General features: G+C 40.8%; 1 protein-coding gene and 1 pseudogene across 2 annotated transcripts in view; both read right to left on the bottom strand.

The window, feature by feature from the left end:
* RMND5A (required for meiotic nuclear division 5 homolog A) overlaps positions 1 to 5,654 on the bottom strand; it is a 61,842-nt gene extending 56,188 nt beyond the window's left edge. The window contains exon 1 of the mRNA XM_081157142.1: positions 5,424 to 5,654. Within this exon, the coding sequence (XP_081013268.1) occupies positions 5,424 to 5,565 (142 nt within the window). The 5' untranslated portion in view covers positions 5,566 to 5,654. The remainder of the gene's footprint in view (positions 1 to 5,423) is intronic.
* Positions 5,655 to 14,931: 9,277 nt separating this feature from the next.
* LOC308566269 (large ribosomal subunit protein uL4 pseudogene) lies at positions 14,932 to 18,139 on the bottom strand (annotated as a pseudogene). The gene is made up of 3 exons: positions 18,134 to 18,139; positions 15,728 to 16,417; positions 14,932 to 15,521 (listed from the first exon to the last, which is right to left on the bottom strand). The product of its transcript is annotated as a large ribosomal subunit protein uL4 pseudogene (transcript).
* Between the last annotated feature and the right edge of the window lie 8,978 nt (positions 18,140 to 27,117).

The raw sequence follows: 27,117 nt of genomic DNA, 5'->3' as shown, positions 1-27,117 counted from the left end.
GATAGATCCCTGGGGCAGAATGGTACACCACCACCAGTAATAAATACACCTAAAGAGTCAGTGTCTCAGTTAAAACACTGCTTAACACTGATTAAAGGCACAGACCTTCAAAATAACAAATATACTTTGTTTTACATATTTCAAAGCCAGTTCACATCTATTATCTATTTAATTCCCATAACTCTGTGATATAAATTATTAGTTTACTGAAAAAGAAACAGGCTAAGCAAGATTCTAGAACTAGTAAATGGCAGAACAAGGACTCAAACCCAGGTCTCCTGAGCTCAAGGGAAAAACTGTGTTTTACTCCACAAGTACAGACTCATCTTCTTATCTCAACTAGCCTCCAAATTCCTGGAGGACTGAGGCCTTTTTTAGAAAAAAAAAAAGAAGAAGAAAAAAAGAAGTCTCTCCTTATCTCCTCCCAAATGTCTTCGTATATCAATAAAATATTAATATGTGGATTCCACAGATATTGCAAACCTATCAAAGATAACACCCAGCAGATGCTGTGCCCCAGTATAAAAAGAAATTACTATTCAGGCCTTAATTTTAAGTGGAGAAAGGCTGGACAATATAAACCTTATTATGGACTCCCCAAACAAGGCTCCCAAAGAATCATTTTGAGCTCAGGTGAAAGCATATTTCTAAAAGCCTCAAGTCCTGCCAGAGGCCCTAGTCCCTATTCTTTGAGGCATCAGACTGGCACCTAATCTAAGAGGAAGGCCAGAGTTTCTGCCACTGTTCTACAAATTATTGGAGCTTTCCAAGAAATGCTTAGTTGGAGATCATCTCCCTGGTATCTACCAGCTCCTGGGAGTTACAGTGAGTACCACAGGGCTCCACGTACATACTTCAGGGACAGAGCCCTCCACAACTCTCCCCTAGGCTGCATTTTGGGGTTATCTTCAAATATTTTACAGATGAGTAAGCAGGACACAAATAAAAACAAGTCAGTTTTAATACCCCAAGTGAATAGTTTGCTAAAACACCATTTTCACCGCTCTAATAACTAACAGACTAAAACATGAAAACAATGGAAATTTGTCTACTAGCTGTAGTATGATAGTATCACAGAAGTGCTGGCAAGTTTCTACCTGTTATTATCCAGAGTTAAGAACAACCTAAAAGATAAAATTACCTTAGGAAAATAATTTTATCATGTCAAGTACTAAAGCAATGTCCAGTAAGCTCCCAAAGGTAACATGAATCAAACTGTTTTCTCCAGTCTACAGATTTAAGTCATACTAACAATTCAGTATTTGAATTACACAAACATTATAGTGAGGAAGCAAGGCAAAAACTGAGAAATAAAGGTTGGACTAGTCCAGAAAACGTCTCAAAGAATACTGCCACTGGTGTAACTCACATGATGTAACTCAACAGTAATTCAAGGGTGGGCAAAAGTAGGTTTACAGGTGTGAGTACACGAGTTTATTCATTTTATTTATTGTATTATTTTTCCATACGAATAACTGTAGACCTACTTTTGCCCATCCCTGTATATATCTATAAGAGACATCATTTTTGTCCAGGGTGCAAGTTTTCCTTTCTAGTACTCTCGCCTCTATCTGATCAACAGTGGATCACATGAGCACACATCTACTGACACAGGGTAAGCGCTGACCAGGATGGCCATTGGACTGCATGCCCTGGCCCCAGTTACTGATTCAGGGAGAGGCTGATATGACCCAAACCCAAGTCAAGACAAGAAGGATATTTCCTGGTAATTTTGTTGGAAATGCAGGCAAAAGGCATGTTCCTGTCTTTGGGGTGCCTAGCAGTTCAGACGACATGAGCTCCATTGGACATCTTTACCTCCATATGGAGAAAGCAACTTTGAGAATAAAGCCAGCCACAGAAAGCACAGCTACGAAGCAGAGAACATAAGACCAGTGTCTACAACATCCTTTGTGCCCCTGACGCCAACCTGGCCTAACCTCAGCCTAGATAGCTGTGAGTCAACAAATTCCATTTTAATTAAAAGGCTTCTGCCATCTGCAACCAAAAGAAGCCTGGGTACTATACTAGTCTGAGTGAGCAAGGTGCCACATCAAAGAATTCTCTCCTGAATGAACCTGGAAAAGAATGTCTGACGAAGTTAAATCTGCTTTTAAACCCACTAGAAACACCAACAACGCTCTATTCTCACCACCTAAAACAACTCAAGTAATTTGGTTACTAGTCTATTCTCCTCTTAAGAGTATTTGAACAATGGCTACTGTTATCCACCCAAACTTTACTGACCTACTTATACTTATGTGCTACTTTCCAGACTAAATTTTATTCAATTCAAAACTTAGTTATTATTCTCATAACAGTGCCCTGTTAGTATTTAGCAAAAAGTTTGGTTAACAAATGGGAGATCAGGATACTAGCCTACCCCAAGTACACTGAAGAACAAGGCTGAATCAGTAAACACCACTAGTCCCCCAAACCCCGATCCTTTTAAATTTATTCAACACTGGTAGGCTCTGAAAAGCACAGACAATTTATATACAAGCATACTTTTCAATACTTATGTATAATAACACAAGTTCTAGAAGGGAAAGTTATACCAGATGTGATGCTTGACCTCTGGTTTCTGTCTACTCATACAAGACCAATCACAGAAATTAAAAATGTGACCACCATAATTTGTTTTTTCTTTCATGCTTAATTGCATACTTACCTACTCATTTGCACCCTCAAATTATATAAAAAAAGAAAGAAACAGTTCTGCAAATAGTAACCGAATTCTCTTTGATTCACCAAAGAAATAAATAAAGATAGAGGATCATGGTTTAAGTGAGTTTACTACCAGGAGTCAGATCACACACCACAGAAAAAACGGAATTTTAGATACTTCCCACAAATAAAGCTGTCTCTACCAACTTCCAAACTGAGATAATACTAAGCCTAAATCACAGTAAGCAGAATTACATGTCCAGTGCCTCAAAGTAAAAATGATGACAAGTTATTATTTACCTGAATTCTCTTAAAAATTTTTCTGAAAATAAGCATCTTTGTCTGAGGTGGCCAATTAAGAGCTCAATGAATAAGAAAGAGGGGAGAAAGATTTGTTTCCTACTGGGTGTCCTTTTTTGTCATTTGAGTTTATACCATTTGAATGCATTACTCCAAATAAATAAAAGTTAACTTCAGAAAACCCTGGAGAATCACTTTCAGAAACCATGTTACAACTCCCTTTAATAATAGCCTAAAACCAATAATAAAAAATACTGTATGCCTTTTACTCTTACAAAGATTGTTATTTTCCCAAGTACACTTTAAACATGTCATAAAACTGTCTATTCTTCTTTCACCAAATGGGAATTTAAAATATCAGCAACACAAGATATGTAATTCTTTTCTGTTGTCCCTTCCACCACAAGTGGAAATATACAAATATATCTGCCAACAGATAAAAAGTGCTAAAAAAGCATATAAATAATCACAAGTCAAATCACCAAAGTTTACCCATACTATTTATCTGTTAATCAACGGTTGTCCAAAGTGTGGTTCCCATACCATTGATATGAATTTTGCCTGTATGTGAAATATTTTAATAGTTATGAACTTATTTTTAACATGTAGTTTATTATGCCAAACACTCCAAACCTGTGACTTCACAAATATCATTGCCTAGAGTGAGGGCAAACATACTTAAGTCGTGAATCCATCTGAAAAATAAGAGTGCGCACGTGTGAGTGAAGTTTGAGAAGTACCAGTGCATTATCCAAATTAGATCAAGGGCACACTAGGCATGATCAAACAGCATCAACCATACCGAATCTTAAATTAGACCAACCGTCATGCTTACAGGGAAACTCTCATTTAAATGTTGGTACAACTACATAATAACAGTGCTCTCCTCTTCCCTCAGAGTTGGGGAAATTAAGATAACCTAAAATTGAATCAAAAATAATTAAGCATAAGAATCAGGGCTCCGAGCAATCCTTGAACTGGCAAATTAAGCTAAAAAAACTATATTCCTTTTCCAGACCAATACCTTCTACACATCTTCAGCCACCAGTAAGCATCAAGCCCTGGACCCTACCTTCATTAGCCCTTAGTCGCTTCCGCTTTACCTCTCACGTCCAAAACCAAATTCACCAGAGCCTCCCCAGGATGCCCAGCCTACTCCACACCTCCATTCCCCTTCACAGGCAACCATCTAGGTCTGCTCATTTTTCCACATTAATATTTCAACTCCTACCCCCACTATGAACGCAAGTCTGCTTCTGGCCAGGAGTTCAAAAGTAACTGTGGAGTACAGTATGAGATGCCATGACTCCCTTACCACCGTCTAGTACTGACTCTCAACTGAAAGCCATCTGGAAAAAGGAAGGTGAAGAAAGAAGGAAGGAGAGAAGGAAGGGACAAGCTCCAGGAGCGCCACTGCCCTCATCTCACCTGCCACAAGTATCCGCATTTCACCCCACCTCCCAAACCTTTCTTCGCATAACATTTCTGCTCAGCCTACGATTTGAAAAAATCCCCTCCCCGACCTCCTGAATACACCTATTAAACAAAGTCCTTTACTCCTTGATCAGAAGGAATCATCACTGCCTATTTTAATGTGCAGATAAACATATCTTTAATGTTACTTAAAAAAACAAAAACCCTTCCCAACCAGCTACCACAAGTCAACTTTGGCAAAGTGTCTGCCTCCAGGGCCTTAGGGCAATACTGAAATAACCTAGGTAAAGTACCTCCCATAGAAAACGTGCTTTCTAAAAGGAAAACAAGTAAAAACTTGACCCACGGAGGCAAGTAACGAAACATTTCTTCCACAGTTTGCTTCAGGAAGAACTGCTGCCTGTTCTTCCCCAGTCTCATCAGAGGCTACACCAGGACAGCTGACCAGTTCGGTTGAGCTAATTCTCTAGGAACCTTGTCAGCGCTGCTGCGGAGCCCAAGAGCTGCTTCCACACCGCAAACTATGAAGTCGCAGGAGCCACTGTTCTGTTAACACACAGCTAAGAATAACACTCCACTTTCTAATTTAAAAAAAAAAAAGAAAAGAAGAAGAAGAAAGTGAGTCCCCAGCCAAGGATCTGGAGCAGGGGAAGAAAAAGGGTCCAACGCTATTCGCGGGGACCACGCGAGATGCCCCCTTCCGGGGCGGAGCAAGGGGCACCCACCCGGGAGCGCAGCAGTTTGCAGGTGTCGCGGGCCGACCCCCACGCACGTTTAACATGGCTGAAGCACGAGGCTCCGGGATAGGTTTCAGCGTGGATTCGCGCTCTTTCAATTAACAACGAGGTCGGGCAGGTTCGAGGCAAACCGGCCGAGATGAGGGAGAAAAGTCACGGGGGCCCGAGGGTCTCCGCATCTCCGGGAGGCGGGGAACGGCACTCGGGAGGGCACCCCTCCCAGCCCGCCGTGGCCTGAGGGGCGCCGGCAGGCCGGGCCCCGCGCGCCCACCCGGGCCGCCCTACCGTGGCTCTGCAGGATCTCGTGCTTGAGGCCGCCCGTGTAGTCGATGAGCTCCTCCAGGCCGCGCTCGCACAGCTGCCCGTAGCCGGAGAACTTGTGCAGCACCTTCTCCAGCTCGCGCTCCACCGTCACGCACTGATCCATCTCGGAGGCGGCGGCGGCGCTCGGCTCCCCGGCGCCCGGGTGTCCGCAGCCGTTCGGCCCGGGCCCGGCCGAGGCCGCGTCCTCCTCCTTGTCCCCCAGGCGGGCGGCGCGGGCGGCTGAGGCGGCGGACACGCTAGCCCCGGCGCCGGGGAAGCCCCGCGCAGCCCGTGCCCGGCTGCCCCATGGCGCACGGCCTCTGGCGCGTCGCAACCTCACCGGCTTGCTGCCCCACCCGGCCCCGCGTCTCCGGTCCCCTCTCGCCGCGTTCGGCTACCCGCGGCCGCGCCGCCGATTGTTTTTGTTTTCACGGGAACCGGCCGATGACCTGGTTCTCCAGGGCGGCACCAAGAACCGCCGACCAGAGATCGGGGGGAGCCACCCCTGCCAGGGACGGAGGCGGCGCGGGCCGTACCAAGAGCCCCCGCGAGGGGGAGCAGCCGGGCGAGCGCGGGCGGAGGAACGCGACGGGCGTCCTCCCGCGCCGCCGCTCTAAAGGTGAGGGCGGTACCGCGCGGGAGGCGTGCGAGGGAGAGGTCGAGGGTGGAGCAAGGACTCAATTGGCCCAAAGAGCTAAATAGGGAACTTTGGGGACAGCCCTGGCGCTCCGCGAGTGCTACAACTGCGCGCTTCGTAAACAAGAGGGTGGAAACCGTCCCTAACCACTCCTCCCAGAAACCGGGAAAACGAACCAATGGGAGCGAGGGGTGCGTAAGAAACCAACGTCCGCCAATCCCTGGCCCAGGCGTAAACCTTCAGCCAATCCGGGTCTAGAGGCCAAACCAATAGCCTCGCTGTTGGAGGGGGTGACTTGGCGAGCGAACCGGAAAGCCCGTGGTTTCTGGAACCCCGGGAGAGAAAACAGGACAGAAACGGAAAGGTCTCTTTCCCGCCCTATTTCTCCCGAGCCGTCAATTATTTCTTCTCCCTGTCACTCGGGGGGTACTGTCATTACGAAGTTTTGGAAGACGAACTCGCCGCCGCGGTCGAGAAACCAAGCCAGGCCGGGCGGGGGGCGCGTACTAGCATTAAAGGCGGGGTGACTCGGGGACCCGTGACCCGAGCTACTTGCGGGCCGCGCGGGCGCCCCCCGCGAGGAAGGACTCGGCGCGGCCGGCAGTGCTGCCCCGACGCCCGCGACACCACTAGGTCCCCCTCCGCACCCCCGCACCCCCGCGGGCCTCTGCCCTTTTGCCCTGGCCCTGGAAGCTTTCCTGACCGGTTGCCTCACCCCCGTGCCTTGGACCCGCAGCTTCGCGAAATGGAAACTCGTCGGAAAGCCGGGCAGTCTGGCCCCTGCCTCTTAGGCTCCTTATTCCATTGCATCGGACCCACTTGCCCCCTTTGTGTGACTCCTTCCCCTGATTTGGTGGCTTCTCCAGCCTCGGCCTATACCCCCTTGCGCACTAAGCTTCCTTCGGCTGCACTAACTTGAGCTTTGATCCAGGAGCCCAACGAGCAAAGCCTGGGGGTCCCTGCGCGCTTACCCTCTTCCTTGCCCTGGAAAACTCCCCTCCTAAACTACTCAGCTCGCTTGTCCCCGTCAGAGGGCCCTCCCCTGACCACTCTAATAGAGCTTCTACCTTCCCCGACACCCTCCTCCATTGCTGTATTGTATTTATTATAATACCGGTTATATCACTAGTTTTATTATTTTCCCACCACTTGTTAAATCTGAAGCGATCCGATTCATTTATTCCCTTCTTTTTCTTTCTTTTTTCCTGTCCGCGCCTCATCCATAAAAGCTGCAGGAAAGCAGGCCCCTTGCTTGTCTTGTTCTGTGCCCAGAACAGTCTGGCAGCAGAGTAGGCAATCTTTTTTTATTTAATTTCGAAAAAAACCTTTTTGAGCTCCAATTTCCTTTTTTATAATTGGAATTAATAATACTTCATTAGATTCTTAGGAAAATGAAGTGAGATAATATATGTAAATACCCATAATAAGCACATGGCAGTCACAGGATAAATGGTGGTGGTGGCTGTTACTATTGTAAGTTCCCATTTAGCCTTTTTATATGGATAGTTCTATCCTCAGGTTATATCCTCAAACCTTCTCTTTCTCCTTGACCTAATGTCCTGGGAGAAAAAAATTACAGTTACCCCTCTCCACCCCTGAGCTGCCTCATGAACTCTTAACTTCACATTCCCTCCAACCATCAAGATTTCATCTTTCAGAGGACTGGTTACTTCCAATCAACATGCCAGAAGCAGAATTTATATTTCCCTTCCAAACCGACTTTCCTCTCCTTGACTCCTCAGTTTTAGTAAGTATTACCTTAACTCTCCCAGGTTCCTCTACCACTTCTCCACCCTCATCTTTAACTTACTGCAGGATTCTTGAAAAGCTTTTCTCTATCAGATTCCTGGACTCCACTAAACTGTTTCCATTTCTACCCATCTGCATCCTTCTCAGGACCCCTTTGCTGAGTCAACTGCCTTTTGCACCCCAGAATCATTGGTGTTCCTGGGGATTCTATCCTCAGGAGTATCCCTGGAGATAAAGATTGTCTCATTCCCTTTTTCATTCACCCTTACCATACAGTCAGACATCAAGTTCTGTTGAGTGTAACATTTTTTATTATTATTATGTTTTTATTGATTTCAGAGAGAGAAAAGGAGAGAGAGAAACATCAATGATGAGAGAGAGTCATTGATCTGCCTCCTGCACACCCCCTACTAGGAATAGAGCCAGAAACCCAGGCATGTGCCCTGAAAGGGAATTGAACCATGACCTCCTGGTTCATAGGTCAATGCTCAACCAGGGGCTTGAGTATAACTTCTTAATGTCTTAAGTGGGGCTTTTAAATTTCTACCTCCTCACCTTCATTAGTACCTTTGACATGTCTCCAAGATTATAATTGCTTCACTCATCTGCCTTTGATCTCTTACCCTTACAGGGCCACCAAATGAAGCTTCATTTCCCTGAAAAGGTTGTTATAATAATTACAGCCCTGGCCAGTGTTGCTTAGTGGTTGGAGCATCGTCTCATGCACAGGAAGGTTGTGAGTTCAGCTCCCAGTCAGGACACATACCTAGGTTGTGAGTGGTCGGAGAGCATACAGGAGACAACCAATCCACGTCTCTTTCTCACATCGAGGCTTCTCTCTCTCCCTCCCTATTTAAATTTAATTTAGCCCGGCCGGGCGTGGCTCAGTGGTTAAGCGTCGACCTAGGATCCAGGTGATCAGGGTTCGATTCCCAGTCAGGGCACATGCCCCAGTTGCGGGCTGTAGCCGATCAATGACTCTCTCATCACTGATGTTTCTATCTCTCTCTCTCTCCCTCTCCTTTCCCCTCTCTGAAATCAATAAAGATATATTTTAAAAATAAAATAAATTTAATTTAAAAAATAATAATAATTAAATGAGATAATCCATGTAAGGCACTCAACATAATGCCTGGCACATGGTGAGAGCTATTATTATCCACTGATCAGAAATATACAAATACCAAATTATTATGTTGTATACATGAAACTAATATAATGTTATATGTCAATAATATCTCAATTTTTAAAAAAAGGAAATAATGAATGACTCTCCATTACCTAAAGCTTCAAATCCTAACTCTCAGAAGCATGATCTGGACAGTGTAGCAACCCATCACAGCCCCTCATCCAAACACTGAGCACTTTCACACACCCACGTCCAAACACTTTCATACTTTCGGTGTGAATTGAGCACAACTCATTTATGTTTTTTCTCCTAGAATGCTTTTCTTTATTAGCTATTCAACTTCTCCCCTTTCTTAAAGTAACTGTACAAGCCCTACTTTAACTTATATACCTTCTAGAGCTTGGCCTGCACTCCTCGATATGGTAATTAGTCATTATACATAGCTTTTTTTTTTTTTTTAATATATCTTTATTGATTTCGGAGAGAGGAAAGGAGAGGGAGGGAGAGAGAGAGAGAGAAACATCAATGATGAGAGAGTCACTGATCGAGCCCGCGACCTGGGCACGTGCCCTGACCGGGAATCGAACCCCTATCGCCTGGATCCCAGGTTGACGCTCAACCGCTGAGCCACGCCCGGCCGGGCTACATAGCTATTTAAAATAAATTAAAAATTCAATTCCTCAATCATACTAACCTTACTTCAAGTATTCAGTAACCACATGTGACTAGTGGCTACTGTGCTAATCAGCACAGAAAGAACATTTCCATCACTGTAGAAAGTTCTATTAAACAGTGCTGATCTAAACCATGACCTCATAGTCAAGTTACCGGCCACTCCTTGAACTGCTTATAGGACTTTTCTGTGTTGTCATTTAATGCCTAGGTGCACACTACCACTCTATTTTTGGTTAACTTTTAAAAGATTTGCCTTGTTAGCTCAATTAGATTGTTAGCTCCTAGGTCAGGGCTGACTTTTATTTTTCACCCCCATGACTTAAGCATAGAAAAAGTGCCTTAGGTATTTGTTAAAGGAAAGATAATAAATAAGTAAGAGAAGGGGCTTCAAATTTACCTGAGAAGAGAGAAAAATAGTACTTGTAAGGGCAGAAATCTTTGTGTTCCCTCCTTACCCTGTACTGGCCTTTTCTACCCAGCGCATAATTGCTTTAAGCCTAACCTTAGTTTGTCAGAGAAGGGTCTCTAGAAACAAGAGGGGGGGATTTAGTTTCCAGAACAACTATAAATTATTTGTCTATGACTATATTTCAGCACACAACAAAGAAGAATTTACACAGACAAACACCACTCCAGTATCATATGAACTCCTGCCCCACATTCTGTTCAGTCTGGAGAACCTTCCATTTGTAATCATTCTGAACCTTGCTCTGGTCCTCTCCTCCACTCCAGATTTGATTCTCTGTAACATTTAAGTAAACTTTTAAAAATAGGAGACCAAAATACATATTCACTGTAAAAAAAAAAAAAATTTAGAAAATGCAAAAAACAAAACAAATAATAATCCCATGAAATCCCAAAACCCAGGGAAAAAATCCATTTTAACATTTGGAGTGAATTTCCAGTTTTTCTTATATATACACATATATATCTATATGCACATTTTTATGAAAGATAGTTCTTATTATATATTACTATTTTGTAAACTGTTTTTGACGTCCAAACATATCTCTAACAACAAAAAAATTTCATAGAACTACTTTGACATCTTCTAAAAATGTTTAATAGCTGTTACACATAACTATATCTTAGCCCACCCTTACTCAATATATCTTATATCTTACATATTCTTTTCTCTTTGATTTATTTTTAGAACCCTGAAAGTAGACAGAGGCAAGAGAGAAAAAGTTCAAATTCCATCTTTTAGATTTGAGAATTTATAAAAAATTGCTTTAGAAATGTACCTTTATGCAAAATACACTTTCAGATAAAGATAAGAAAGACTATGTTTATAATTATAATTGTAAAAAAAAGACCATATGGAAAAGACCTTGCTAATTTGCTGACTCTTCTAGTGACGGCCAATATAAAACCAAGGGTCAACTGACAAAATGTGTTATTATGAAATACTAGATTATGAAAAATACCATTCCTTATCATTTTTAAAAATTAAATTTTCAGTTTCAAGCCCCCGCCCCCAAAAAAATCTCCACATGAGACATTTCTGGAAATTGCTATTAGGGCCAGTTTAAGAAATGGTGAAAACACAACTACTACTTAAAAACTATTAAACTGAATGTTTTCTACTTCTTTTATAGATCCTGTGTGGTTTGGGGCACATTGCCACTTACATGACTGTTTGATGACTAGCTGGATGACACTTGCCCCCCATTAAGACCTACTACTAGGGCCCGGGCGGGCGTGGCTCAGTGGTTAAGCATCGACCTAGGATCCAGGCGATCAGGGTTCGATTCCCAGTCAGGGCACATGCTTGGGTTGCGGGCTCAATCAATGATTCTCTCATCATTGATGTTCCTGTCTCTCTCTCTCCCTCTCCTTTCCTCTCTGAAATCAATAAAGATATATTTAAAAAAAAAAAAGACCTACTACTAGGAATTGGATAGGCAGTGTTGACAATAATGCCTCTCCTTCTGTATCTACCACCTCCTTCCTTCAGCCCCACTAATGTTTGTAGAAGACAGCCTCTCTCGCCAGCAAAGCCCTCCCAGTGTAACCTTCACCGCTTCTGAAGGCCAGGGTACTCCTAACTGGTTGCCTACCAGTTAAGCTACTCCCTTATATATCTCTATGAGGATGGTATACAGGCATTGCCCTCATATATGGTGCCTGGCCTGCAGGGGGTATTCATACCTTTGGACCTGCTACCTCAGGTTTTATTGGTCTGAATCTTTTTCTTTCTGGAATCTGGGGTGTCTTTGTATAGTTTGTTTTCTGCTTAGTCATTGTGTGCTTTACCAAGTATAGCAGGAAGAGCACTAGCACCGTAACCCTAAAGTAATTCATTCAACCTCGCCCAGCCTCAGTTTCCTTATTTATAAAAGAAGCTTGAAACAGATGACCTTTAAGTCCCTTACAGTTAAAATGACAGAGATGCCAATGTTTATTAAGCAACATGTGCAGTGCTGCACAACCACACAGGAATGGACAGATGCACCCTCCCTGTTTCCAAAAGTTTTAAGTCTGAATCATTACTTCCTCATTATGGAAATGCAATGGGTTGGGTTTTTTTTTTTTCCTTTGTTTATCTTTTATAATAATAGTAGCTACCATTTATTAAGCCAAGCACTTTGCTTTAAATGTGTGATTATCCAAAAGAAACTTTTAAGGTAAATATCGTTATCCTCATTTTACAGATGAAGAAACTGAGGTACAGAAGAGTTACACAACTTAAACATGGTGGAGTTGGAATTTTAATTTGAATCTGTCTGATTCAAAACCCATAAGGCACTGTACCTCAAAAAGATAAAATCACCCAGCTGGCGTGGCTCAGTGGTTGAGTGTGGACTTATGAACCAGGAGGTCACAGCTCAATTCCTGGTCAGGGCACATGCCTGGGTTTCCAGCTCAATCCCCAGTAGGGGGCAGGCAGGAGGCAGCCCGATCAATGACTGTTTCTCATCATTGATGTTTTTATCTCTCCCTCTCCCTTCCTCTCTCTGAAATAAATAAAAACATTAAAAAAAAAAAAAAATCACGCTCCATAATTATTTGTCAAGCATGGGATTTCTAATAGAATAAAGGATCATTTACCCTAAGTAGTGTGGTTTAGTAATAGGAGCCCAGAGCTAAAATTCACAAAAGTCATAACACTTCTATTTACCAGCTTTTCAACCTTAGGCAAGAACCTTAACCAAACAGCCCCCTTTTAAAAAAAAATAATAATAATAATACCTACTCCACCTATCTTGGAACATTGTTGACAGTAAAATATATAATAGGAAATGCATATTTTAATTGGTAAATATACAGAGTATATGTATATAGAAAGTGCTCTGTAAATCATGAAGCCCTATATAAATTTAGGGTGCTATTATTTCCTTTTATTAGGTATGCTTTTGACTCATCTGTTTACATAATTTACTATGCATCTTTTCAGGGCAGATCTAGGTTGTAAATTGCTGAAATACAAGATTCAGGACTTTTGACAACATGGGGGAGACTCCAGGTAGTAAATTAAGCAAGTGTTTAAAAAATGGCTTTTTGAGGTACTTCCAGTTCCACTAACATGAAGTAATTCCATTCCTCCAGCTCATCCCTAAAAACCCTAGACATAGCACAAAAATAACATGGAAGTTTTTTTTATCTGATAAATATAACCTCTAAGTCATTTGTGGGTCTGCTTCTATTGTTTGTATTTCTTTTTATCAGTAATAGTCACTTGCCTCATCATATGTCTAGTTAAGCACGGGAATCTTTTTTTTTTTTTAATTTTCACCCAAGGATATTTTTTTCCATTGCTTTTTCAGAGAGAGTGGAGGGTGGGGAGACATACCAATGTGAGAGAGACACATTGATTGGTTGCCTCCCACACGTGTCCCAACTAGGTAGGGGGATGGAGCCTGCAACCAAGGTATGTGCCATTGGCTGGAATCGAACCTGGGACCCTTCAGCCCACGGGCCAACACTCTAACCACTGAGCCAAACCATCTAGGGTGAGCAAGGGAATATTTTGAAAGGTAGAAGTTGGGCTACAATAGAGATCTTGCACTTGAAGAATGACACGGTGGTAAGTTCCTGGGTTTCCTTATTTTCTGTTATATCTCAGACAGGGCACTGGAAAAGCCTCAAACCCAACACCACAAACAGACATAGATAATAAAAGCTCCAAGAAAAGCTTGTTTTCCCTAGCCAAACAGTGGAAAAAAGGGTGGCCTTACAATAGAAAACCTTATTGGCAATATCTGTCTTACTCCAGCCAAACACAGAAAAACTACACCCTCTCCCCAGCATGATTTCAGCAGAACTGCCAAGAGAGTTATTTTTCCACTCAATCCCCCTAATCCATGGATGGGAGAGGCAACACTCCAATTCTCCTGCAGAATGGTTTTGGAAGGGTTGATCTTCTACCTGGCCAAAGCAGGTGGTACTCCAATTCTCCCAGCAGGTGGGATCAGCAGATTGAGCATGGAGCTGAGTTTGCACCCCTACTCAGAGGCAACAAGACAGTGGGAGTTGATGCCCCGCTTTCACTGGGAAGTTGTCAGTGGAACAAGGAGACAACTGAACTTCCACCTCACCCATTTGCAACAAGGCAGTGTGATTTAGTGCTCCACTTTTGCCAAGGTGGTATTGGAAGGGACCAGAGAAAATCTAAATTATCAAAAAGAACTAAATGAAAATTATAGAACTGAAAAATACATAAGTAAAATACAATCTTGCTGTATGAGCTCAATAGCATAATAAAAATAACAGAGATAGAATCAGTGAACTTGAGAAACAGACAAATAGAATTTACCCAACCTGAACACAGAGAAAAAAATAGTCTGAAATAAAAAGAACAGTGTTAAGGACTACAGGATTTTTTTAAAGGTAACAATCATATCATTGCAGTCACAGAATGAGAAGAGTATGAGAGGAGGACTGAAAATGTATTCAAAGAAATAATAGCTGAAAACTTCCCTAACTTGGTAAAAAACATAAACCTACAAATTCAAGAAGTTGAACAAATCTCACATAAAATGAAACCAAAGAAATCCACTTCAAGAGACATATGACAATTAAACTTCTGAAAACTAAGGAGAAAGAAAATATCTTGAAAGCAGCCAGAGAGAAATGATGCATTAAAGGGGAACACAAATATGAATTACAGCAGATTTTTCACCTGAACCACAAGACCTAGAAGGAAGTGGCACAACATTTTTCAAGTACTAAAAGAAAAGAATTATCAACCAAGTATCCTGTGTCCAGTGAAAATAATTTTTTTCACTGACTTTGATTAGGTTTTTATTCAAAATTAGCTCTCCAAAGTGATGACCTTTACAGAATAAACAAATTTAACTTTATGTTGCAGGCTTCTTTTCTTTTGTGGTAGGTTCCTTTTCTCTGGGCTTCTCAGCTGCTGGTTTCTTGGTAGCTGCAGTCTTTCTCCCCACCAAAGGCTTTTGTTTTGTATCACCAAAAGTCTTCTTTCCTTCCTTCCCTACCACAGGCTCTTGCCTGGAACCCTTTTCTCATCTGATTTGGAGCCTAGCACTGCTGCTTTATCCACCCGGAGCTTGTGGTTCTTAGCCCTGTGAAGAATGGTGTTCTCACGTATGGTCTTTGCATATGAGTCTGGCTTCAACATGATTCTCAGGTTTTTCAGTGGATTCTTCTTCAGGACTCTGTGATGAATCTTCTTGCGTGGTGCTCAGAAGACTCTTTGGATCTCTGGGGTTTTCAAGATTCCCTGCTAAGGTCTGTATTGAGCATCTTGAGCATGGGAAGGTTATAGGTAATCTTGAGGGAGGCAGCTTTATGCCTGATGCCATACAGATCATCTGACTTGTGGAAAGCACTTTCAGTCCAAATGCAGAAACAGCCCAGATGCCCACCAAGAGCAAGTTTCAAAATGTTCAGTTTGCTTACAATAAGCAGAATAATTCCATCACTAGATCTCAGCCTTATTTTCTCCTTTCTCTGCTTCCTTTTTCCTATAAAAACCTCATCAACGTAAGAAATATCCAACCCTGTTGATAATCTTTATGAGTTTATTTTAAAACAAAAACAAAATTTAATTTAAAAAATAAAAAGAGTTTATGTGAGCCAAATTGATGAAATATGCATGGGAGCAAGATCTCAAGCGCTTCCCCAGGGATGTTTCTGAAGGCTCTGATGATATTGTTGTCCTCATAGATGATCAAGGTCCTCAGCGCTGGATACTATGACAGTTTCTCATTTTGCCCTTGCCAGCTCTCATTCACTGAGAGGCATAGACCTTTTTGATATCATTCCAGGCCTTAAGTTTCTTAAGAAGCAAAACAGCCTCTTTTTTTGTGGCCTCCAACTTCATCTTCAACCACCAAAGGAAGTTCAGGAACTTCCTCAATATGATGGCCTTTAGGCATGACCAGCACTGGTAAGGCTGAGGCAGCCAGGGCAGAGCAGATGGCATATCTCTGCTGTGTTGTGTTCACTCTGTGGTGCCAACAGCACCAGGTTTTGGTCGGTGCAAATGTGCAGCCCCCACAACACATGTCCAAAAGCATCCTGGCCAGAATGATAAGTTCCCCCACCTCAAACTCTAGGAATTCAAGCCACAGTTCTGCCAGGACCCCAAGACTCAACACTGGTTTGATGACCTGCCAATTCACTGACAGCATAGGGCTGTCTATTGTTTTTGCACAATTTTGAGTGAACAAAGTTCACAATATCTGGTTAAATGGAAGCCTTACACACAGCAAGCAAAGTGACATTTTTGCCAGATGATTTCCTCTGTTCAGAGTACACTGATATCAGTGTCCACACTCCTCTCAAGGTGGCTCCCACAGGAAAAGGGAAAACATTCTTTAATAATGAAAATAAAATCAAGATATCCTCAGATGAAGAAAAACTAAGAGAATTTGTCATAAGCAGACCTACCAAAAGCAATGTTTTCTAAACAGAAAGAAGATAATAAAAGAAGGAAACTTGGAACATCAAGAAGAAAGAAATAACACAATAAGCAAAAATATTAGTATGTACAATAAGCTTTCCTTTTCCTCTTTAGTTTTCTAAATTTCTAAATTAACAGTGAAAGCAAAAACTCTAACAATGTTGTATGTAGAGTAAGTATGTTGACATAAGAATGTCCATACCTGTAGAGAATTTTTATAAAACTTTATTTGAATCAAACAGTATATACATGGAAGCAAGATCTCAACAGACTGAGATAAATGCTACCAAGAATATGACAGTTGTCAGCTTCTTTTGTGCATTTGAAATTAAGGAGGGAGTGTTAGGAAGATTACACTAAAGTGGGAGAAAGCAAGGCAGGGGTCAGATTATAGAAAGGTTAGATTATGTGCTCTCTTAAAGGTGTTCAGGCTTTAGAAAGAGGGGTCTGGAAAGAGGCATTGCAAAGGTGTGTTAACCTAGATGTTCAGAAACAATGGACAGGGTTTGCTTAAGGCAAAGATAAGCCTTTTACTAAAGAAGTTATGTGTCTGGGGCATGGCTACCTACCATGACCTGCCCAGTTAGGAATTTATGGTCAGATCGCCCTGTGAGGTTACTTTCCATAGAAGCCCTTTTATGTTATATTATAAACAGAGAGGCCAAAGATGTAAATGAAGGTAAGGTTTCTCTACTTAACTTGAACAGGTAACATGGTGACACGAGTCGATTGTGATAAGTATAGATAATGTTGTAATATGTAAAGAAACCACTAAAAAAACTGCACAAAGGGTAAAATTTAAAAATATTATGGATAAGGGGGAAATGGGGATTCACTGTTCAAGGGGTACAGAGTTTATGTTTGGGATGCTGAAAAAGTTCTGGAAATGGACAGTGGAGATGGTTGGACAACATAGCGAATGTATTTAATGCCACCAAATTGTACATTTTAAAATGGTTAAAAATTATAAATTTTATGTTATGTATATTTTACCAAAAAATTAAAAATAGGTAATAAAAATGGTAATTAAAAACTATAGAGGTGGTGATTATTTTGTAATATAAAAGTTTACCAAAGCAACACATTGTATGCCTTAAACTTACACAACGTTATGTGTCATTTATAGCTCAACAAACCTGGTGAAAAACACCAGTGTGGATGAAAAAACAGGAATTCTATGGAACGTAATCTCACAGAGTGATCTGGTCATAAATTCTTAACTGGGCCTGTAATGGGTAGTCATGCCCCAGACACATAACTTCTTTAGTAAAAGGTTTATCTTTGCCTTAAGCAAGCCCTGTCCACTGTTCCTGTTCATCTAGGCCAGGGGTGGGGACCCTTTTTCCTGCCAAGGGCCGCTTGGCTATTTATATCATCATTCTTGGGTCATACAAAATTATCAACTTAAAAATTAGCTCCTGTATTTATTGATTTTTGAGTCCCACCTGCGGTTGCCTTGGCAGGGCCAGACCAAATGATTTCAAGGGCCATATACAGTCTATAGGCAGGACGTGCCCCACCCCTGATCTAGGCTTATACACATTTGAAATTACTTGTAACCACCCTCAAGAAAGCACACAATCTTGTTAACTATCCTGTCATCCAATTCCCACCTTGCTTTCTCTCACCTCCATGTAACCTTTTTTACATTCCCCGCTTAATTCTAAGTGCATAAAAGAAGCTGCAAAACTGTTACTCTCAGGAGCATTTGAGATCTTGCTCCCTACATATATCATCACTTTTGTTCAAATGAACTCATAAAAATTCTCTACAGGATTGGACATTTCTTTTTTTCTTTTTTTTTAATTCTCACCTGAGGAGCTGTTTTTATTGATTTTAGAGAGACAGGAAGGAAGAGGAAAAGAAACAGAGAGAAACATGGATCAGTTGCCTCCCATGTACCTGACAGGGGATCGAACCCACAACCTGGGTATGTGCTCCGACTGGGAATCGAACCCACAAACTTTCAGTGTATGGGACAATGATACAACCAACTGAGCCACATCAGCCAGGGCTGGGCATTTCTTATGTCAACAGTGGATAAATCAAAATAGGATTCTTCAAAAATGTTCAAGTAACCCACAGATGGCAGAGAAAAAGAAACTAGAGATATGGAAAACAGAACACATAGAAAACAAAAAATATAATGGCAGACTTAAACTCTAACATATTAATAGATACATTATATGTAAACAGTCTAAGTACAACAATTAAAAAACAAGGTTGGCCCTGGCCAGTGTGGCTCAGTGGTTGAGCGTTGGCCTTCTCCCCAAAGGGTCATGAGTTTGGTTCCCAGTCAAGGCCATATACCTGGGTTGCAGGTTTGATCCCTGCCCCAGTCATGGCACGTGTGGCAGGCAACCAGTCGATGTGTCTCTCTCACATCAATGTTTCTCTCTCCACCCCCCTCCTTCCCTCCCTCCCACTATCTCTAAAAAAAAAAAAAATCAATGAAAAAAACATGCTAGTGTGAGAATTAACAAAAAACAACCAACAACAAAAAGATGAGGTTGGCAGAGTGGATTAAAAAACATGACCTCACTATATGATATCTATAATTAGCTCACAACAAGGCAGCTGGCTTCCATCGAATGAATAAGCAAGAGAGAAGCAGCAGGCTCAGCCGGGGGTGGCTCAGTGGATGAGTGTCAACCTAGGACCCAGGAGATTCCCCGTCAGCGGTGTGCAGGGGGCAGCCCATCAATGACCACGTTCTCATCATTGATGATTCTCTCTCTTTCCCTTCCTCTCTGAAATCAATAAAGATTTTTTTTTTTTAAAAAAAGAGAGAAGCAGCAAGACAAAAGTCACCTATCTTTATAACCCAATTTCAGAAGTGACATCCTCATCTTTCCTGTATTAATCCTCCCCCAATGATATTTTTTCCATTGCTTTTGTTCAGAGAGAGTGGAGGGAGGGGGAGAGAGAGAAGAGAGACAGAGAGAGAGACAAAGAGAGAGAGAGAAACATCGATGTGAGAGACACATTGATTGGTCGCCTCCCAACCGGGGCTGGGGATGGAGCCTGCAACCGAGGTACATGCCCTTGGCCGGAATCAAACCAGGGATCCTTCAGTCTGCGGGGTGATGCTGTAACCACTGAGCCAAACTGGCCGGGACACCTGTCCTGTATTCCATCTGTTAGAAGCAAGTCGCTAGGCCCAGCCCACTTTCAAAGTGAGAGGATTACACAAAAGCAAGAAGAGGAGGACCACTGGTAGCCATCACAAAGGCTGCCTCCCCAGTGACTGACATTCCTCCCACAGGCAAAATACACTCACTGCCGCCCAAAGTCCTCAAAAGTCTCATCCCAGGGACTGTAGCTTACTCATATTCATAACTACAATCACTTTTCTTATTGATTTAAACAAAAAAATGAAAGAAAAGTGTAGAATCTCATGTCATTAAAAGTAAGTTACATGAATAAAATTTTATAAATAAAAATGTAATAAACCAGGTTTTTCTTAGCTGTTATTTTGAATGCCCTGAAATTTTTGGAGCATTTAATAACTACACAAATTTTTTTCTTTTCATTTCATTGTATTATTACAGTGTTTATCCAAGTAAAGGTCTTTTCCTTAATCTTCTTCTCTTTCCAATCATAACTTTAAAAATTCCTGTTATGTCTTTAGGGTTTTTCTTTTTCTTTCCTTTTCTTTTCTTTTCTTATATTTTTTCCATCACCATTTACCCTCTCCATGCCCTCTTCCACCTCCACTCCCCCCATCCTCTGTAATCACCACACTGTCGTCCATGTCCTCGAGTTCCCTTCCCCCCCCCCTTTTTGCCCAATCCCTCTACACCCCCAAACACCAGAGCTGTCTGCCTGCTCTCTACCTATGAGTCTGTCTCTATTTCGATTGGTATCTCTGAGTCTGTCTCTATTTTGAGTTCAGTTTGTTCATTAAATTCCGCATATGAGTGAGATCATGTGGTACGTGTCTTTCTCTGACTGGCTTATTTCACTTAGCGTAAAGTTCTTCAGGCCCATCCGTGCTGTCACATAGGGTAAAATTGTCTTCCTTTTTACGGCAGAGAATATTCCATGGTGTAAATGCACCACAGCTTTTTATCCTCTCATCTACTGATGGGCACTTGGGCTGCTTCCAAATCCTGGCCATTGTAAATAACGCTGTAGTGAACATAGGGGTGCACATAGTCTTTCGAATTAGTGTTTCTGGTTTCTTCGGATAAATTCCAAGAAGTGGAATTGCTGGATCATAAGGTAGTTCCCACTTTTAATCTTTTGAGGAAGCTCCATACTGCTTCACACAGTAGCTGCACCATCTGCATTCCTACCTACAGTGCATGAAGGTTTCCTTTTCCCCACATCCTCGCCAGCACTTGCTGTTTGTTGATTTGTTGCTGGCACCCATTCTGACAGGTGTGAGGTGATATCTCATTGTGGTTTTAATTTGCATTTCTCTGATGATTAGTGACATGGAACACAGGTCTTTTGCCCATTTTTTTATTGGATTGTTTGGAGGGTTTTTGGTGTTGAGTTTTATAAGTTCTTTATAATTTTGGACATTAACCCCTTATCAGATGTATCATTGGCGAATATATTCTCCCATTCAGTGAGTTGTCTTTTTATTTTGATGATGGTTCCCTTTGCTAAGCAAAAACTCTTGAGTTCGTTGTAGTCCCATTTGTTTATGTTTTCTTTTGTTTCTCTTGCTCGAGGAGATATATTAGAAAAAATATTGCTATGAGAAATGACCAAGCTTTTACTGCCTAAGTTTTCTTCTAGGATTTTTATGGTTTTGAGTCTAACATTTAAGTCTTTAATCTATTTTGAGTTTATTCTCGTGTGCGATGTAAGAAGGTGGTTACACAAATTTTAAGCATTCATTATGTCATTTCTATGTTTGGTTTGAGTAATATTATATCTTAAATTTTTATAGACTCATCCATATATATGTAGATATCTTCTCTCTTTACAGTTGGATTTGTGATGCTATGAAATGTGGATAATTTAAATTCCTTTTTCCAGATCAACTGCTGATCATGTTTGTCCAATAAAGCACAACCAACTAAAACACACCATCGTATTGAAATAGAACTCTTCTCATCTAACCAACTCTTAGGGCATTTCTTTAATCTCTAACTATACGTGCATTCACCTGTGATACGAAAGGAACACAGTAGATATGTGCCATACCATGTGACCCTTTGCTGTCTGTCCCTCTTCTCATGATGCACATTATTTTGAGACTTATGCAAAAGCCAAAGAACCAACTGCTTTACCGTGGAGCCTCTGATTGGATCTGCAACAGCCTGAAGGAGTAAGACATATGGGAGGGCATGGAGACTGCTCCTTATGAAGAGCTAGATTCAGTGCCAAATAAAAGCATAAACATTTCTGTAGGGATCTTTAGGATAATAGTGTTATTTTTCATGGAAAGCTGTGAAGGATATTATTCACAAAAAATCAAACAGTATATTATAAATAATAAATAGTTCTATTCATTGACCACAAGTCCCCTGAAATAGCACTTCTACCATCTCCATGCACTGCCCACTATTAAATCTAATAACCTTCCTTGTCCTACTCACCACTGGCCCATTTGGCCTCAAAACTGCTTCCCAGCATGAACCTTCAGTTCTAATCTCAATCAGTCTCACTTTCTCTGCTCACACTGTTCTTGCTTCTGTCCCATCCTTCTGCGAACCATGTCCTTCTCCCAATCCCCTGAAGTCTAATCCAATGCCTCACAGGCAGTTTAAATCACTATTTTCACTTGAAGCCTCCGTACTTCAGGAGAGCCCTCCTGGATCTTTCCCTTTTGTGGATTTTTCTTGTAGATAAACTTGTCAGTATTTAAGTTGTTTCTTAACCAAATACTCTATTTTTACTTGTTATATAACCTTGTCATGAGTGAGTGTCCGTCACAAAGCTCTCACTCACCTCATGATATTTGCTTTGCAATTTTAGACCTTTGGAGATTAATATAAAGTCTGAGTTAGTCCTGCATATGCTGTGTAATGCTACCAAGTTGTGGTAAACAGCACTGAAAATTCTTGAGACTGAAGGGTACAGGATTAGAATGTGTTTTTGCTGAATTAAATGGTGGGTTTCTGCATGACCTTTCATCAAACTTAGATTTCTAAATAACAGAACAAAACTACACTAAAACAACTTGCAATTGAACAGTCACCTAAGCTGATATATCTTTATAACATTTCACTAAAAATAATGTGTATGGACATATGTGTGTGCGTGCATGTGTGTCTGTAGCATTCTGTGATCCATATGACTTTTTTCTCTCATGGATTCTTTAAAAAAAAATTTAATTTTTTCAATTACAATTGACATACAATATTATATTTGTTTCAGATGTACAACATAGTGATTAGACATATATATAACTTACAAAGTGATCACCCTGATAAGTTAGTACCATACATAGTTATTGCAATATTATTGGCTATATTCCCTATGCTGTACTTTACATTCCCATGACTGTTTTTATAACTGGCAATGTATACATCTTAAGCCCTCCCCTTTTTTCACCCATCCCCCATGCCTTTCTCAATCTGGCCACCATTAATTATTTCTCTGTATCTATGAGTAGGTTTCTGTTTTGTTCATATTAGAATCCATACATAAATGAAATCACATGGTTATTTGCCTTTCTTTGTCTGACTTATATTACTTAGTATAAACTGTCTAGGTCCATCATTGTTGTTGCCAATGGCAAGATTTCATTCTTCTTTATGGCCAAGTAATAGTCTATTGTTTATACGTACCACTTCTTTATCCATTTGTCTGTCAATGAACACTTAGATTGCTTCCACATCTTGGCTATTGTAAATAATGCTGCAATAAATATAGAAGTCCATATGTCTTTTCAAATTCGTGTTTTGGATTTCTTTGGATAAATACTCAGAAGTGAAATTGCTAGGTCATGTGTTATGTTTTATATTTAATTTTTTAAGGAACCTTTATACTCTTTTCCATAGTGGCTGCACGAATTTACAAACCCATCAACAGTGCATGGGAGTTCCTTTTTCTCTACATCCTCACCAGCACTTGTTGTTTATTGATTTATTGATGATAGCCATTCTAACAGGTATGAGGTGATACTTCCCTGATGATTAGTGAAGCTGAGCATTTTTTCATATGTCTATGGGCCATCTGTATTTCCTCTTGGAGAAATGTCTATTCAGGTCCTCTATCTATTTTTAATTGGATTATTTGTGTTTATGGTGTTAAGTTGAATGAGTTCCTTATATATTTTGGATATTGACCCTTTATTGGATATACATTGGTGAATATCTTCTCTTTAACATTTCCTGTAATTTTGGTTTTGTAGTAATGAACTCCTTTAGCCTTTTCTTGTCTGGGAAGCTCTTTATCTGTTCTTTGAATCTTAATGATAGCTTTGCTGGGTAAAGTAATCTTGGTTGAAAGTCCTTGCTTTTCATCACTTTGAATATTTTGTGCCAATCCCTTCTAGCCTGAAAAATTTCTGTTGAGAAATCAGCTGACAGAGCTCCCCTGTATTTAACTACTTTTCTCTTGTTTCTTTTAAGATTCTATCTTTAGGTTTAATCTTTGGCATTTTAATTATGATGTGTCTTAGTATGGGCCTCTTTGAGTTCATCTTGTTTGGAACCCTCTGCACTTCTCTGGGCTTGTATGTCTATTTCCTTCACTAGGTTAGGGAAATTTTCAGTTATTATTTCTTCAAATAGGTCTTCAATTCCTTTCTCTCTTCTCCTCTGGTACCCCTATGATGAGAATGTTTTTATGCTTGAGGCCTCTTAAACTATCCTCATTGTTTTGGATTCTTAATTCTTATTTTTATTTTTATTGATTAGAGAGAGAGAGATTTGTTGTTCCACTTACTTATGCATTCATTGGTTATTTCTTGTATGTGTCCTCACTGCATTCTTTATTCTTTTTGATGCTCTGATTGGGTGTTTTCTGCTACCTTGCATTCCAAATCACTGATTAGATCCTCTAATTCATCTAATTTAATTTGGAGTCCCTCTAATGGATTCTTCATGTCAGTTATTGTATTCTTCATTTCTAGCTGGCTCTTTTTTTATGTTTTCTATTTTAACCACACAGAAACTCTATTTCTGCCTATGACCCTTTCTCCTTTCTGCCTTCTTGATTCAAGCTGACACCATAGTCTAATGGCACCATGACTCATTTGCTTCCTTTCTTTTTTTTTCATTCCACCTTTAAAGCCCTTAGATAGAACACCAGGTTCTGGTCAGTGTCAAACTGTCTTAAGAAAAAGCCTCAGATCTGTTGATCGAGGGAACAGAGTTTCAGTCAAACTAAAGGTAACATTGTGATCTCAGTTATGTTTTAGCCTTAGGCCCAAGAAAGTAGAATGACTCTACCGACCACATCCTCATGAACCTAGACAGACTGGCGCCATGGCTGACATCAGGACCTGATACAGTGATCAACTACTCCCAACCCTGGCCCCAACCAATCAGTAGAGCCTACGACCCCTACTCTCTTAATCACCATGAACAATTTTTCCCCATATATAATCAATGCTATGCAGGCCATGGGGGAGCCAAATTTTAGACCATACCTGTGACTCCAGGATTGGCACCATTTCCTTAAACAAACCTTTACTTTCTTTGCTGCAAACTCTTGTTTGTATTTGGTTGGGCTTTGATGCAAGTAGGTGAAAAATGACTTCAGTTCTGTAACATTATTTCCATTTTTATGTTTCTATCTTTTTGTTAAAATTTTCACTGAATTTATCTACTCTTCCGTAAGTTCACTGAGCATCCTTATAACCCATGTTTTGAACTCTGCATCTGGTAGATTGCTTGTCTCCATTTCATTTAGTTCCTTTCTGGAGTTTTTTTCTGTTCTTTTATTTGGAACCTCTAAGGTACCAATTCACAACAATTGAACTATTAAAATAGGCCAACAGCACCAACCTGAAAGCTACCCAGATGTCCATCAAAAGAAAAATGGATAAAGAAATTGTGGTATATTCATTTAATGAAATAATATTCATCAACAAAAAAGATTGAGCCCCTGCCATACACAGCAAGAATATGTATGAATTTCATAGGCGTAATGATGAGAAAAAGAAGGCAGGCACACAAGGGTACAATCTGTACGATGTTATTTGTACAAAGTTTAAGGTTAGACAAGACTAATCTGTGGTGATGGAAGTCAGAACAGTGGCTACTTCTGGGGGTGGTAGTGACTGAGAAAGGGCACAGAGAAACTTCTGGGGAGCTGAAAATGTTTTGAATCTTCATCTGGGTGGGTGTGTGGTTGCATGGAGTCTGTCTATATATCTCTTAATCTGTATCTATTTCTATCTGTGATTTTTTTTTTTAAATATATCTTTATTGATTTCAGAGAGAGGAAAGGAGAGGGAGAGAGAGAGACAGAAACATCAATGTTGAGAGAGTCACTGATCGAGCCCACAACCCGGGCATGTGCCCTGACAGGGAATCAAACCCCGATCTCCTGGATCCCAGGTCGATGCTCAACCGCTGAGCCACTCCCGGCCGGGCTCTATCTGTGAATATTAATCAAGATATAAAGTTAATATTTGCATACTCAATTTAAAAGTTGCTAAATTAATAGAAAGTTTGCTAAATGAGCATGGGGAGATAGGTATGCTGCTGGCTGCATTGTAAATTGATAATAATCTTTTGGAAAACAGTCAGGCAATATGTAATGAGAGTTAATATGTGACATCCTTTCACCCACTGATTTCACTTTTGTTAGGAAAATTTCCTAGAGAAAAGGGAAAAAAATCTAGAAGCCACTTATACAATGATGTTTAGAATAATATTATCCATAAAATGGAAAACTATACAAACCAAATGTTTCATGACTGGGAAAAATTTAAGTAAACTGTGGTGAAGTAATAAAATATAACTGCATATAATCATTTTAAATTGTTATCTTGCAACTTGTCAAAATACATAAAAAATTATATCCAAAATAATGATAATTCCAAATTGCAAATATCATGTACCCAATTATATCAGTTAACTGTTATTGCATACAAACTCCTAAAACTTAGTGGCTTAAAACAACCATCATTTTATTTGCTTACAATTCTGTGGGTTAGCAATTTGTGCTGGGTTCAGCTGCATGGTGTGTTTGCTGGCGTGGCCTGGGAATCACTCATCTGACTATAATCATCTGGCAGCTAGACTGGGGCTGGATGGTCTCAGATGCTTTGTTCACATGTCTGGAGTTTGGTGCTGGCTGAAGGGTGGGCCTTTATCTCTGAACATGGTCTCTCGCAGGAAGCAGGCTAGGTCAAGCTTCTTCATATTTTGGTGGCAGCATTGCAAGAGGGCAAGAGCAGATACTGTAATCTCTTGGTTAAAGCCAGTCATAAGGCCAGCTGAGATTCAAAAGGAGAGGCAAACCCCATATTTTGACGAGGGGAACATCTAGGTCACATTACAAAGGGATGAGTGGCCATTAAGCAATTTACACACCATTGACTCACAGCCAATACCACGAGGAACATGTAAATCATATGCATATACACTAATGAGAATTGAGGAAAGATCCAAAAGCTCTACCAAGTTGTTTTATATGTATTTTTTCCTGTAAAATTGTTGGTAAATTTTAAAAAATTAGAAAAAAATTTACATTC

Source organism: Miniopterus schreibersii (assembly GCF_964146895.1).
Source record: "Miniopterus schreibersii genome assembly, chromosome: 13".
Lineage (NCBI taxonomy): Eukaryota > Metazoa > Chordata > Mammalia > Chiroptera > Miniopteridae > Miniopterus > Miniopterus schreibersii.
This window is presented reverse-complemented; position numbering and strand designations above follow the sequence as displayed.